Genomic DNA, 12761 nt, shown 5'->3' on the forward strand with positions numbered 1-12761 from the left:
GAGAGATGTTTAACTGTTTATCCTTTGTATATATGACACCAAATCCGTTGATGGGGGAAGAACGGCAATGGATAAACTTGCTTCCATTATCCAGCAGATGGCATCAACTTAGCCTGTTTCTCCTGTTTGTTATTTCGATTGGTTTTTATTCAGAACAAGAATGATCAATGTTGGTTCGAAAGAAGAAATAAAACTGGGAAACCGGGAGTTTTGGAGGAATCCCCGAAATTTTCAGTACAATTTGTGAAACCGCAGTCGTTAAAACCTCGTCCACGATACAAAAAATGTCACTGCGGTCAGAAGAAATATCAGACCAACTGTTGTAAATGCAATACAATATAAAATTACATTTACACAGCGCCTTTCACGTCGGGATTTGGACCCGAATAGGGCGAGTGGGGGGTCTGGGTTTGGGGTAAGGGAGGTTGGAGGGTAGGAGGGTGGCCGAAGGCACAGTCAAAGAGCCATAAAAGCTTCAAAGCAAAGCTAATATATAACTCTCGGTATCATGGAAGCTTCGCTTGTGTTGACAAATGACCATTTGACTCGTCAGCGTCACCTAAAGTTTACGGTGAGGAAAATGATCATTTTCATAATGTGTTATTTAATTCGTTGGGAATCCTAACAAGTGTTCCACCCAAAGTTATCAATATGACGAAACAATCCCTTTTTCACAAAATCGCCGACTCCTAATTTTAAGCGATTTCGTGGTTTCGCAATTTTACAGCAAAATTTCGGGAATGTCGCAAAATGCCTGGTTTCACAGCGTCGCTGTAACAACAACAACTTGCATTTATATAGCGCCTCTCACACAAGGTAGCGTCCCAGAGCACTTGTCTATAAACACGCCAGCTGGAAGAATATCACCTGAAAGAGATAGCGCAAGTTATCATTTCAGTTGCGACATTCTGCTGGAGTTGCTCTCTCGCACGCTAATCCTAGTTCGTGGGTCAGAAGGTTATGGGTTCATTCCCCCCCCCCCCCCCCATGAGATCCGATCTTCCCTGTTCAGGTGGATGTTAAAGATCCCATCCCACTCTTCGCAAAAAAAAGGGAATTCCTCCCTAATGTCCCGGCCAACAATCCCTCAAATTAAAATTGGTCATTCACTTCATGGCTGTTTGTGGGACATTATTGGACATAAATCGGCTGCCGTGTTTGCCCACAAAATACACAGTCACTCCACATCACTTGACAGCAATCACCTGTTAAGCTCTTTGCAAGGATTATTTTAATGATTCAGTGCCTTTCATGTCAGGAGGATGAGTTCAAATTCTTAACCTGGGTCTTGAGGCCACGACCTTCTGACGCCAAGATGGTAGTGTCACCAACTGGGCCAGGCTCCATCAATTAATTATTGATTGATTTAATAATAATAATAATCCTTACATTTGATATAGCACCTTTTCACATCATCGAGACGTCTCAAAGCGCTTCACAGGATAGACTGTAGAGTGGTTTGGAATGATTTTGTGAGCGAAACACGGCAGCCCACAGCAATGTCCCATAAACGGCCGTGGAGTGAGCGACCAATTTTATTTTGGGGATTGTCGGCCAGAACACGGGGAGAGATAAACTCCCTTCTCTTTTCGAATAGCGTAATGGGATCTTTAACGTCCACCTGAGCAGGCAGGCGGGACCTCGGTTTAACATCTCATCTGAAGGACTACTTACTGAGGATTTTATTCCAGATTTCTAACGTTCACTGTTTTCTCTTTTCTCTGAACGATGTCTGAGATTCCCACCCCCACCCGATTTCTACATATGTCTCAGGCAAAAACATTGATGAGAACATGTTGTTCTTAAAAGAGAGTAGTTGTTTGGAATGGCATCTATTTCATCATTCTGATAATCACGTTTTGCTCGGGACAATCTGTGTTCAGGAATGATTAAGATATAGTTTATAATCATAATTCATTTTGGACTCTTAAAAGTTTTAAATTCCTTTTGGTTAATTGCATTCCTGAGCGCAGCACAAGGCACAAACCCATCTGTTTCCAAACATGAATGCCTGGTAACTGACTATTGTTGACAGAAACAAAAGCATTTTGTTCACAAATGAACTGATTCACACGAGAGGAATTTATTGAGTTTAGTGAATTAGGGCAATTTGATTTGCGGTTAAAGGTTCCTCAATGTTGTGGAGAATCTGGACAAGTGCCGCTGGAGTCAAAAGTAGGTATTTAAACAGGTGTATGGGGATTAATGCAGTTGTCTTCTTGCGTTTACACTCTGGCAGCTTGGCTCAGTTGGCAGCACTCTTCCCTCGAACCATAGACATTTATAACACAGAAGAATGCCATTCGGCCCATCATGTCTTTGGCAGTTCCAACGGCAATCCTTTCAGCACCAGTCACCTGCACTTTACCCCGTGCTCTGTAGCTGGTTCTTTGAGATGTTTGTCTAGTGCCGTCTTGAAGGCCAAAAGACCTCGGGATAAAAAGGTTTGTGGAGAAAAAGGTTGTGGAGTACTTTAAAAAGATTGCGGAGTAATTACGAAGGGAATTAGATATGCACAGGTGGAAGATATTAGATGGGAAGGGGGAAAGAGCAGGGAATTGGGATTAGGATAGATGGCTTTATTGCTGGAGCAAACACTCCTAACATATGATAGATTTCTACGGTTTCTGTGGGTTTACACCAATTGAGACTTGATTACCCCAATAAAATTGGCAAATAAAATTGCCAATAATACTCAATGTTCAAGAAAAGCAAAAGTCACAAACTACGCAATGTTGCGTTGTGATTTGCCTACAAATAAAATAAACTCCTGACGACTGGACCCTGGCTTAACTTGTCATCAAGCATATCTCGGAGGCATTTATTGGTGTATTTATACAGACGCCTATTATACATATGAAACTCGCCACTCTGGATCACCACTCATCACTGAATCCTTTTCATCATCTATCAATTACTTGTGAGCCTTCTTTGAGACTTTATAAATAGTTGTTTTATTTATACCCTTGGCTTCAGATAAAACAGCATCTGATAAGGGAGCATTTCTGTTAAACTAACGGAAAATTGGAAATCCAGAACAAAGTATCTCCCTGCATTATTACATTCAATTATATTAACTGCTCAGGAGTGAATTAGAGCTTAAAATCAGGGCAATTATCCAATGTTAGTCGTTTAACCTATTCAGCGTAGCCGGTAGCTTGTGGACTCAGTGCTTGTTGGTGTCTGGAGTTTGACTTTGTACTGTATTATGCTATTCAAAACCTTAATTACTTCTGTTGACCAAAACAGGTAGAAATAAGCAGATCTTCCTTTATTATTATTAATAATAATAATCCTCGCATTTAACAAAGCGCCTTAGCACGTTGCCAAAACATTTGAAGGTGCCTCACGGGATGTACTGTACAGTGTAGTGACTGTTTCGTAGGAAAAACACAACATAATGTGGTGACAGTTCCTGACAACATTGACAAAAGGCTCGGATTATCCAATGTGCTGTAGGAGACGGTGTAATCTTAAATGAACTTGGCTTTAGGGGAGAATGTAACAGGTTACTTTCAAATCTACAGTATTAAAAGCGGAGGGGGAAGCGAGAGAGGGAGAGAAAGGACTTTTTATATATTTTTAGAATTACTCTCCTTGGGAGTCAATCCTTTTTAAACTGAGGTCGCCGCCTGCCTGCGGGTTAAAGATCCCCGTGGGACTATTCGAAAAGATTCCCGATTTCCGAGCCAATAACCCCCGGAATAAAATCAGCCGTGTGCAATTGGCTGCCGCGTTTCGTCAACAAAATACGCGGTCAATCCACTTCACGGTGTTTCAATCCCGGGAAGCGCCTTGAGACGATGTGTTAAGGTGCTGCATCAAACGTTAGGATTATCACCATTAATATTTTGCCAATTGCCCTAACCTCCCTCTGCCCGTTTGTCTTTGCTCGCTCTGCCTTCAAATCCCACCTTAAAACCTACCCCTCCGACCATGCTCACCTCTGGCCTGCTCACCGTTATGGTGAAGGTCACAGAATAGGCCGATAGTTTAATTGCGTTAATGTTAAATCAGGATGTTTTAGGATGTGATGCCCAAACCCCGGTGCTCAGAACGCCTGCACTACCCCATCCAAAGCGATTGAACGGGTGGCGCTGTTGTCCAGCAAATAGCAAAACCACCGGACAGACACAGTTAGCAATCTTCAAAACTAAGCAGAAATACATTGATCAGATAATTACACCCCCCCCACTCACCAACAACCCCCCCCCCCCCCTCCCGCCCCACTCGCGCGCGCACACAGACACCTCCTCTAGTAAATAAACCGTGGTATTTTTCTCCGTAAATGATTGTGTTCTCGCAAGCGTTCAGAAGATCCACCTTTACAAAGCGACGCTGATCATTTGGAGATGATAAGTGATGGGAGTCCATTGCTTAAGTCAGAGGCAAAAATGTACTCTTATTCTTGCTAACACTTCCGTGAGATACCTTAATGCTGTACGAACAGATGGACCAACAGATACTTAGCAGTCAGTGGCTGAGGGCACTGTGTGTGTGTACTGGACCAATGCGGCCCCTATATTTGCCCTTAAAGCTGTAATGTCTCTGTGAGCATCAATGGTTTGTACTGTACGGTATTTAGCGGTCTATGTTGGTGCTAATGTATCTGAAAAATCAGACCAGGTTTAGATTGTCCAAGCTGTGCGCTCCGTCCAGTGTGTTTGATTTTTTTTGTGGGGGGGAGGGGGCGGTCATTATTGGAAGAAAAATAATCAGGTCAGGGAAACTGGTGTCATGGAATGATCTCAAGACACAGATGCTGGGATATATTTTACCATATAGACAAGAGGTTTAGACTATCAGACGCAGCGTGTTATGTCTTTCCTCTGTTTCGAAGCAGAACACACACACACACACACAGACTGTGACAGACACACACACACTGACTGACAGACACACACATTCTGACAGACACACACTGACTGATAGACATACACACAAACACTGACTGTGACAGACAGACACTGTGACAGACGCACACACACACACACACACTGTAACAGACACACACTGACTGATAGACACACACACACACACACTGACTGATAGACACACACACACACTGACTGTGACAGACACACTATAAGACACACACACAGACTGTGACACACACACACACACACTGACTGATAGACACACACACTGTAACAGACACACACACTGACTGATAGACACACACAACCCACCGTGTGCACAACACCACTGCATCAAACATCGCATACTCAAGACTGCAGTTCTGGTTTCGATAACCAACTGAGTTATAACGAATAGGCGTCACCAGATCATTGCAATCAGCATCGCACATCAACGTCTTGAATGTGAGAGAGAGAGAGAGAAAATCACTGCTGGGAGTAAAGCAATGTTATAACTAACTCAATGCAACGTGGTAGAATCAAACAGAGAGAGAGAGAGAGGGAGAGAATTCCTCTTATAATAATAATAATAATAATCCTTGCATTTGATATAGCGATAACCTTTCTCTAATACCAACATTACAATAAAGAGACGCACCAACTGACTGACTGATGGATATCAGGAGAGCAAAATAAAAGAGCAAAAGGAAGATTTATTTATTCATTCATTCGGTTAGTCAGTTATTTTTTTTATTTAATTGAACCCTCGCCGAAGCCAGATTAGTTTGCAATTGACATGCAATAGTTGGCATTTTTTTTAAAAACATTAAACTTTTTGTTTTATTTGCACAAGACATTTCCTCGTCTTTATATATATATTTATTTGCATTTTTTGCAGGGGTGATTTTCTGATTAAAACCACTCTCCCTAGTTCTCATGGGGAGGGCTTGTGTGTATGTGACTGTTAAAGCTAAAAGCATTGCTGATCCTTTCTGTCTCCCCCCTCCACCCCACACACACATTCCCCACTCCCCATCTTTGTCAATCACACCCCCCTTACCCCCAGCCCCTCTCTCTCTGCAGGGGTGGGGGACATCAGGCTAGAGAGGGGAGAGAGGAGATGAGGGTGGGGGAGAGAAGGGGGAATGAAGAGAGAGAGAGAAGAGGGGGGGGAGAGGAGATGAGGGTGGGGGAGAGAAGGGGGAATGAAGAGAGAGGGAGAGAGAGAGAAGAGGGGGGGAGAGGAGATGAGGGTGGGGGAGAGAAGAGGGAATGAAGAGAGAGAGAAGAGGGGGGGAGAGGAGATGAGGGTGGGGGAGAGAAGGGGGAATGAAGAGAGAGAGAAGAGGAGAGGGGGGAGAGAGGAGATGAGGGGGGTGGGAGGTAGGGGAAAGGGGGAACCTGGCGAGAGGGGGACACTAGAGGGGAGGGAGAGAGGAAAGGGGATGGGGGGTGGGGAGAGAGAGAGAGAGAGAGAGGGTGGGGGACAGAAGGGGGAGAAAAGAGAGAGAGAGAGAGAGAGAAGAGAGGGTGGGTGGGGTGGGGGGGTAAGAGAGAGAAAGAAAGAGAGAGAGAAGGGGAGTGAAAGAGGGAAGGGAGGAGAAAGGGGGAAGAGAGTGAGAGAGAGAGAGAGAGAGAGAAAGAGAGGGATCTGATTCTAAGTGGTTGGAACGTCACATTAAAATGAAAAAAGGTCCAATAAGCATTTCTCTAGGAGGTGCCAGGGGGAGATTTGCACCAGTGTTTGCACATGACAGAATATATAAAAAGCCCCAGTTTCACATCCCAGACACAAGCCAACAGCCAGGTATCGTGTGTTAAAAAGCCAGCAATGGGCAGTGTGGATCTTACATTGCAGAGTCCCACACATCACTGAGACAGAGACAGAGAGAGTGAGTGAGTGAGTGAGTGAGAGAGAAAGAGAGAAAGAAAAAGGAAAGAAAGAGATAGGAAGAGGGGAAAAAAAAGGGGGTTTAAAAAAAAACATTTCTGGATTTACCTTTTTTTTTGAATGCATCAGAGAAACTTTTTTTTTGAATTGTTCATTATTATTCATCCTTATCATCATCATTATTATTAGCATTGTTAGTTATAATTAATATTATTATTATATCATTATTATTATTATTATTATTATTCTAACCCATCCATCCATCCAATCCATCCATCCATTCATTCATTAATTCCGACACATCGACCAGCAAATGATGGCAAGGGTCAACTCCATCCTCCTGCTGATGGATGCTCTTCTTCTGCTGGTCCTGGGCAAGGCTGGAGTCAGTGTGGAGACACCCACCCACCACACACAGGGGGAGAGCGAGGTGGTCAACCCAGTCCGCCTGGACGTGGAGCCTGGAGGAGCGAGGAGACACTTCCTCCAAAGGAGCCTGGAAGATGTCCACCAGGACCAGAGGATGCTGTTCAAAGTCGGGGCTTTCAGCCAGGAGTTTTACTTGGATTTGGTGCCCGATTCGAGCTTCCTGGGGTCGGCTTTCACCCTGCAATCCCTGTCCCTCTTCCCCCAACCCGCCTGGGGCAACAGCATCAGTCACTGCTTCTACTCGGGCTCGGTCAACCGAGATCCTTCTTCCTACGCCGCTCTCAGCCTGTGCGATGGGATGCAGGGGGCATTCGGTGTGAACGGCTCCGAGTATCTCATCCAACCTTTGGCAAAGCCACCCGGAGTGGGAGAACCAAGCTCAGCCCACGTTATACACCGCAGAAGCGCCTCTGAGCCAATGCCACCACCAGCATCAGCATCAGTCAACATCACCTCCAGGTGTGGGGTGAGTGGGACACACGTCAACCTGGCAGCTCTGGAAAAATTTAAAGGTGATCTCAAGCACTTTTTTGTTGTTGGTTTGTTTGTTTATTTCTAGTGGCTTTTTTTTGTATTTGCGTGCGCCTTAGAACGCTCCTTACATTTGATAATGATTTGCATTTACATATTGTAATGATATAATAATAATAATAATAATTCTTGCATTTAGTATAATGCCTTATCCCTTGTTCTGAACGTCTCAAAGCGCTTCGCGGGATATACTGTCAAGTGGATGATCGACTGTGTATTTTGTGGGCGAAACGCGGCAGCCAATTGCACACAGCAGCGACCCCACAAACAGCCGTGGATCGAGTGACTGAATTATTCTTATTTATATTAGGTCTAGCGCCATAATCCTCGCAGTTGATATTTGACATAGCCGTTCCGTGTCACGTTGTCGAGACGTCTCTGGCCAAAACTCTTTCACCGAATATACTGTGAAGTGTGTATCTGGTGGGCAAAATGATAACTTCGCAGCGCAACACAAAAATATACAGATCAACTCTAATTTAGATTCAGTGTGGGGCGGAGAGTGGGTGGGTGGCTTCAAAGCAACGGATTAAAAATTGCCACGGAAACATACAATAATAACATGTCGGTTTTGTTATTTGCAGCAATTGTTAGGGTGCGTAATGATGTCCTTTTTTTTAAACCATAAAAAAAAACAAAGAAAAGCTGCAGCTGTAATCCCCAGCTCTTGCAGTCGTTTAGATCAATTTATATTGATTTTTTAAAAAACAAATCACTCCCCCTCCTTTTATTGTCGTCAGAACTCAGCTGATTCTGGTCTCCGGTCTGTCAGTCGCTGCACACTGAGTGGGTTGAGGTGAGAAATGACAGATCAGGAAGTGTGTGGTCTCTATGAACCAACTAACTCTGAACATCTGCGCATTCAGCTGTTTTTTGTTGCTTGGAAAAAAAATCTTTCTTTAATAATAATAATAATAATCCTCGCATTTGATATAGCGCTTTTCACGTCGGGAGGACGTCCCAAAGCACTTTACCGAATATACTGTAAAGTGAATTGACTGTATATTTGTGGGCGAACGCGGCAGCCAATTGGGCACAGCAATGTCCCACAAACAGTCGTAGAATGAAAATGACCAATTTATTATTGTTTTGTTTTTTGGAGGGATTATTATTAGGTGTGTGGAGTAAGGAAACTTGCCCGAGGTTTCCCTGCCTGGAATTGAACTCAGGTCTCTCACTTGCAAAGCGAGTGCTCCAACTACTGAGCTACAGGACTCTTTGAGGGGCGGGAGGGTGGGCGGGGGAATTAATCCAGTTGTGTCATCCGTGCGTCTGTGTGCCCAAAAAACTGACAGCGGGTTGGATAAAACTTCATTCCGTGCGATAATAAAATAAATCACATCGACTTTCTCGCTCGCAAAAATACTTTGAAATGCTTTCAATACTGTGGCAAGTTTCAGACAAGTTCCGCTTCTCCAGCTGCTGCTGACTTATACTTACTGCAATTCGTCCTTTTTTTTTAATATACATAAAAAAAAGAGGAAAACAAGCGACATAAGGCTCTGTCATTCCTTTTCTTCGTCCCTTTTGCTCACAACGCTGGTTATACTGTAGAGCCTTCTAACCTGAGTGCCTTCGCTTGGCAGAGCTGTGTTGCTGCTCAGACTGGATCTGTCAGACTGTGGAGCTCATGCCTTTGAGCTCACACTGCATACTGTACAAGGGTTCAGCCCTCTCCACTACACGTGATCAAACTGGTCAGAAAGTGCGCTCGCGCTCGCTCTCTCTCTCTCTCTCTCTAACATCTGTTTCCAGCTGCTTCAGATTTGCAGCCGTGAGCTTCGCTGATGGTCTCAAGATTATGCTGTCAATGGTTGATGTTCCTGTGAACCGGCTTTTAATGTCGTTCCCCCCGCAGCCAGCCACCAGGCAGAACAACTGCAATCAGTGGGCTAGCTGAGCCGTTAACCCTGCAATTTGTTTCTAAAAATGCTGACACAACGCAGACCCCCCCCCCACCCCCCCCATCTCCATGCTTAAGAGACTGAGGATTCCTCCTATGTGTGGTTTCGGTTTGTCCGCTGTGGAGCGTGAGCTCTCTCTCTCTCTCTCTCTCTCCGCAGAGGGAGGCATTCCTGCTTACCTAATACCAGGGGAGTTTAGAGGCAGGTTGACCAGAGCCAAGGCCGGCAGACCTCAGAGTGCGCCTGAGTTCATTCACCTGCTAGAACCACGCAGGGAACCGTTGTGAACACTAACAAGATTCCAGCTGCTTCTCCAGCCAGGTCCACTCCCTACCCATGAGGGCATTGGCCTCCAGTGTGACTGGACCAGCTGAAGATATTAACCCATCAGAGCCTGCATTAGCATTTCTGCGTGTAGATCCGCAATCGAATTGCAATCCTTTCAGTTATTTCAGACAAATATGCACTTGGAAGATAAGGTCCACGTGGGAGATTCAGGCTCACAGGCCAGGCTTGACAATCCGGTGCAGTGCAGGAAAGTGCTGCATTGTTTGAGGTGTAGTCTTTCAAGTTGAGATGTCAAACCTGAGGTCCCGTCTGGTTGTTCTGCGGAGAAACTTGTTTGTCCTGGTCCTGGCCATCCCCAATCCCCCCCCCCCAAGATTGACCATTCGATCATTCAATTTATGGCTGTTTGAGGGGTTGTGCAGTCCTCAGTGGTTAGACCACTCGCCTCGCAAGCCAGAGACCTGGGTTCTATTCCAGGCAGGGCGAAATAAATGTTGGTTAAGTTTCCTTACTCCACACGCCTCTGTTTACCGAACAGTAAGTAGGAACCCAGTTGTTAGTCGATTGTCGGATCGCTTTTCCGGGACTGTTTGTGGGACGCTGCTGTTGAAAATTGGCTGCTGCGATTCTGCCACAAATATACAGTCAATTCACTTTACAGTCTATTCTGTGAAGCTCTTTGAGACGTCTAGAAGACGTGAAAAGAGCTACATCAAATGCAAGGATTATTATTATTATTTACCAGTGCAAATAGCTGCCACATTTACGTAAAAAGCAGTCACTACACTTGACGTTTTAACAATACACTATAAAAATGCAAATTCTTTCTTTAGAGAGATCGTAAATTCCCTGTAATGAACTGCTTAGGTGTATTTCGCAATACAAATGATACTTACGTAGTGCCTTTCACGTTGGTTGGACGTCTCAGCTCAAAGCTTGACAATGATGGCCAGGACACAGAGCCGGGGGGGGAAAGGGTGGGGGTGGGGGGGGGGGCGTTGAAGAGGTTGGGGGAAGGGGAAACATGACTGATATGTGGTCAATAAGGTATGTTTTGTAGGCGAACAAGGTAATTTGTGGCATAAGCAGCCCCACGTCCCTTGCCTATTCAACTGGATCTTGGCAGGAGTTCACAATAACACGTGTGAGGTTATTGACCCAATTCTATCTGATCAGTTGCTGCTTCAAGATCTGCTGGAGATTTGTGTGTGTTGTATAGGAGGTTCAGTCAGATCCACTTGATTGAAATGCAGCACTGGATCACAGTTGCAATAATTTCGTATCTTAATATATTGTGCAATAGACATTGGAAATGCTTTCTACGCTGGAGAAGTAGGCCAATTAATCAAAACTGTCTCCCATAACAGTTCAGAATAATGTATACCGAAAGCAATAAGCAGGACGTCTTTCAATTGGGAGGAAATAGCTGCGTTAAAATTTCATGGGCAGTTTTTTATCTTTCATCTGCATTACTCCTGGGGCTGGCGGTTTTATTGTGTATTGAGGTTCATGCGACCACTTCAGCCGTTTAGCTCTCAAGCCATTTATCTCCTGACATAATAAATGTCCTTCTCTTCTAAGGACCAGCTGGAAGCCCAACCCTCAAAGTTAGGAAGCCAGGGTTTGAATCCTTATATTTATAGCCAGTCTTCCCAAAGAGAGAGAAAGATTGCCAATTTCAGGTATTTGATCTCGGTCAGAAAGTCACCAGGTTAGGGATCGCACCTTCTTGTTTAGGCTGATTCTTTGAGATATCCAAGGGATGGTGTTGCAATAGAAGCAGAGTCTCTGGGTATAGAATCATTAGATCTCATGCCATGGGTTTTGCCCACAAAATATACAGTCAATTCACTGTACAGTATATTCTCTGAAGCGCTTTGAGACGTCTCGAAGACGTGATAAGGCGCTACATCAAATGCAAGAATTATTATTATTATTATTATGAGCATCTACGAGTGGGGAAATGTCAGATTTGCTCAGTTAGTTGCACACTTGCCTCTGAGTCGGAAGGTTGTGAGTTCAAGCCGCACGCTAGAACTTTGAGCTCATAGTCTAGGCCGATGCTCCAGTGTAGTGCAGGGGGGGGGGAGTGCTGACAAGTGCCCACGTGAAGGGCGCTATATAAATCCAAGTTGTTATTGTTGGCTGCTAAAGATTCCCATGGCACTTCTTTTGAGAAGAGAAGAAAGTTTCTCCTGGTGTCCAGGCCAACAATCCCCCAAATAAGATTGGTCACTCACTTCATGATTGATTGTGAGACGTTGCTGTGTGCAAATTAGCTGCCGTGTTCATCTCCAAAATACCATCATTACATCCTACTGAGACATAAGGATAATAATCCTTACCATTGATACAGCGCCTCAATACGTCTTCGAGACGTCTGAAAGCGCATCACAGAATACACTGTAAAGTGAATTGACTGTGTATTTTGTGGGCAAAACCAAAGTCATCTTCTCAATGTTAAAGGTGTTATCAAATACAAGGATTATCATTATTAATATTATGGAGGACTATCTTCTTTGGAGGGAGATCAGTGGAATCCTCTTGGAGCTGAACTGGCTCCAAGGTGACAAGTTTGGTAATGGAATATCAGAGTAGAGCCAAAGCCCTAATGGGTAGGATGGTCCTAGCTGGATAAGCAATGGGAAAGCTTGCCAGACAAGTGCTTTCAATTGGCAAGCTATGTAGATTTTGCTGGTTCGATTCCAGCACAATACACGCTCTGGGGAGTCCCCAAGCCTTGCCTCTTGCTAACCTGCGCCTGGTAGTCTCTGGAATTAGGTAAGCAGGATGCATCCCTCCAGAGAGAGAGAGAGCACGTTTCAGTCCAATAAATATCTCTGGAAGTTCCATGTATAGGTG

General features: G+C 44.6%; 1 protein-coding gene across 1 annotated transcript in view; it reads left to right on the top strand.

Annotated features, from left to right (window-relative positions):
* Positions 1 to 7007: 7007 nt before the first annotated feature.
* Positions 7008 to 12761, top strand: part of LOC103180316 (A disintegrin and metalloproteinase with thrombospondin motifs 15) — a 32860-nt gene continuing 27106 nt past the window's right edge. The window contains exon 1 of the mRNA XM_007896103.2: positions 7008 to 7688. Coding sequence (XP_007894294.1) covers positions 7061 to 7688 — 628 coding nt within the window. The 5' untranslated portion in view covers positions 7008 to 7060. The remainder of the gene's footprint in view (positions 7689 to 12761) is intronic.

The sequence above is a fragment of the Callorhinchus milii genome, unplaced genomic scaffold (assembly GCF_018977255.1).
Source record: "Callorhinchus milii isolate IMCB2004 unplaced genomic scaffold, IMCB_Cmil_1.0 Scaffold25, whole genome shotgun sequence".
NCBI classification, from domain to species: Eukaryota; Metazoa; Chordata; class Chondrichthyes; order Chimaeriformes; family Callorhinchidae; genus Callorhinchus; species Callorhinchus milii.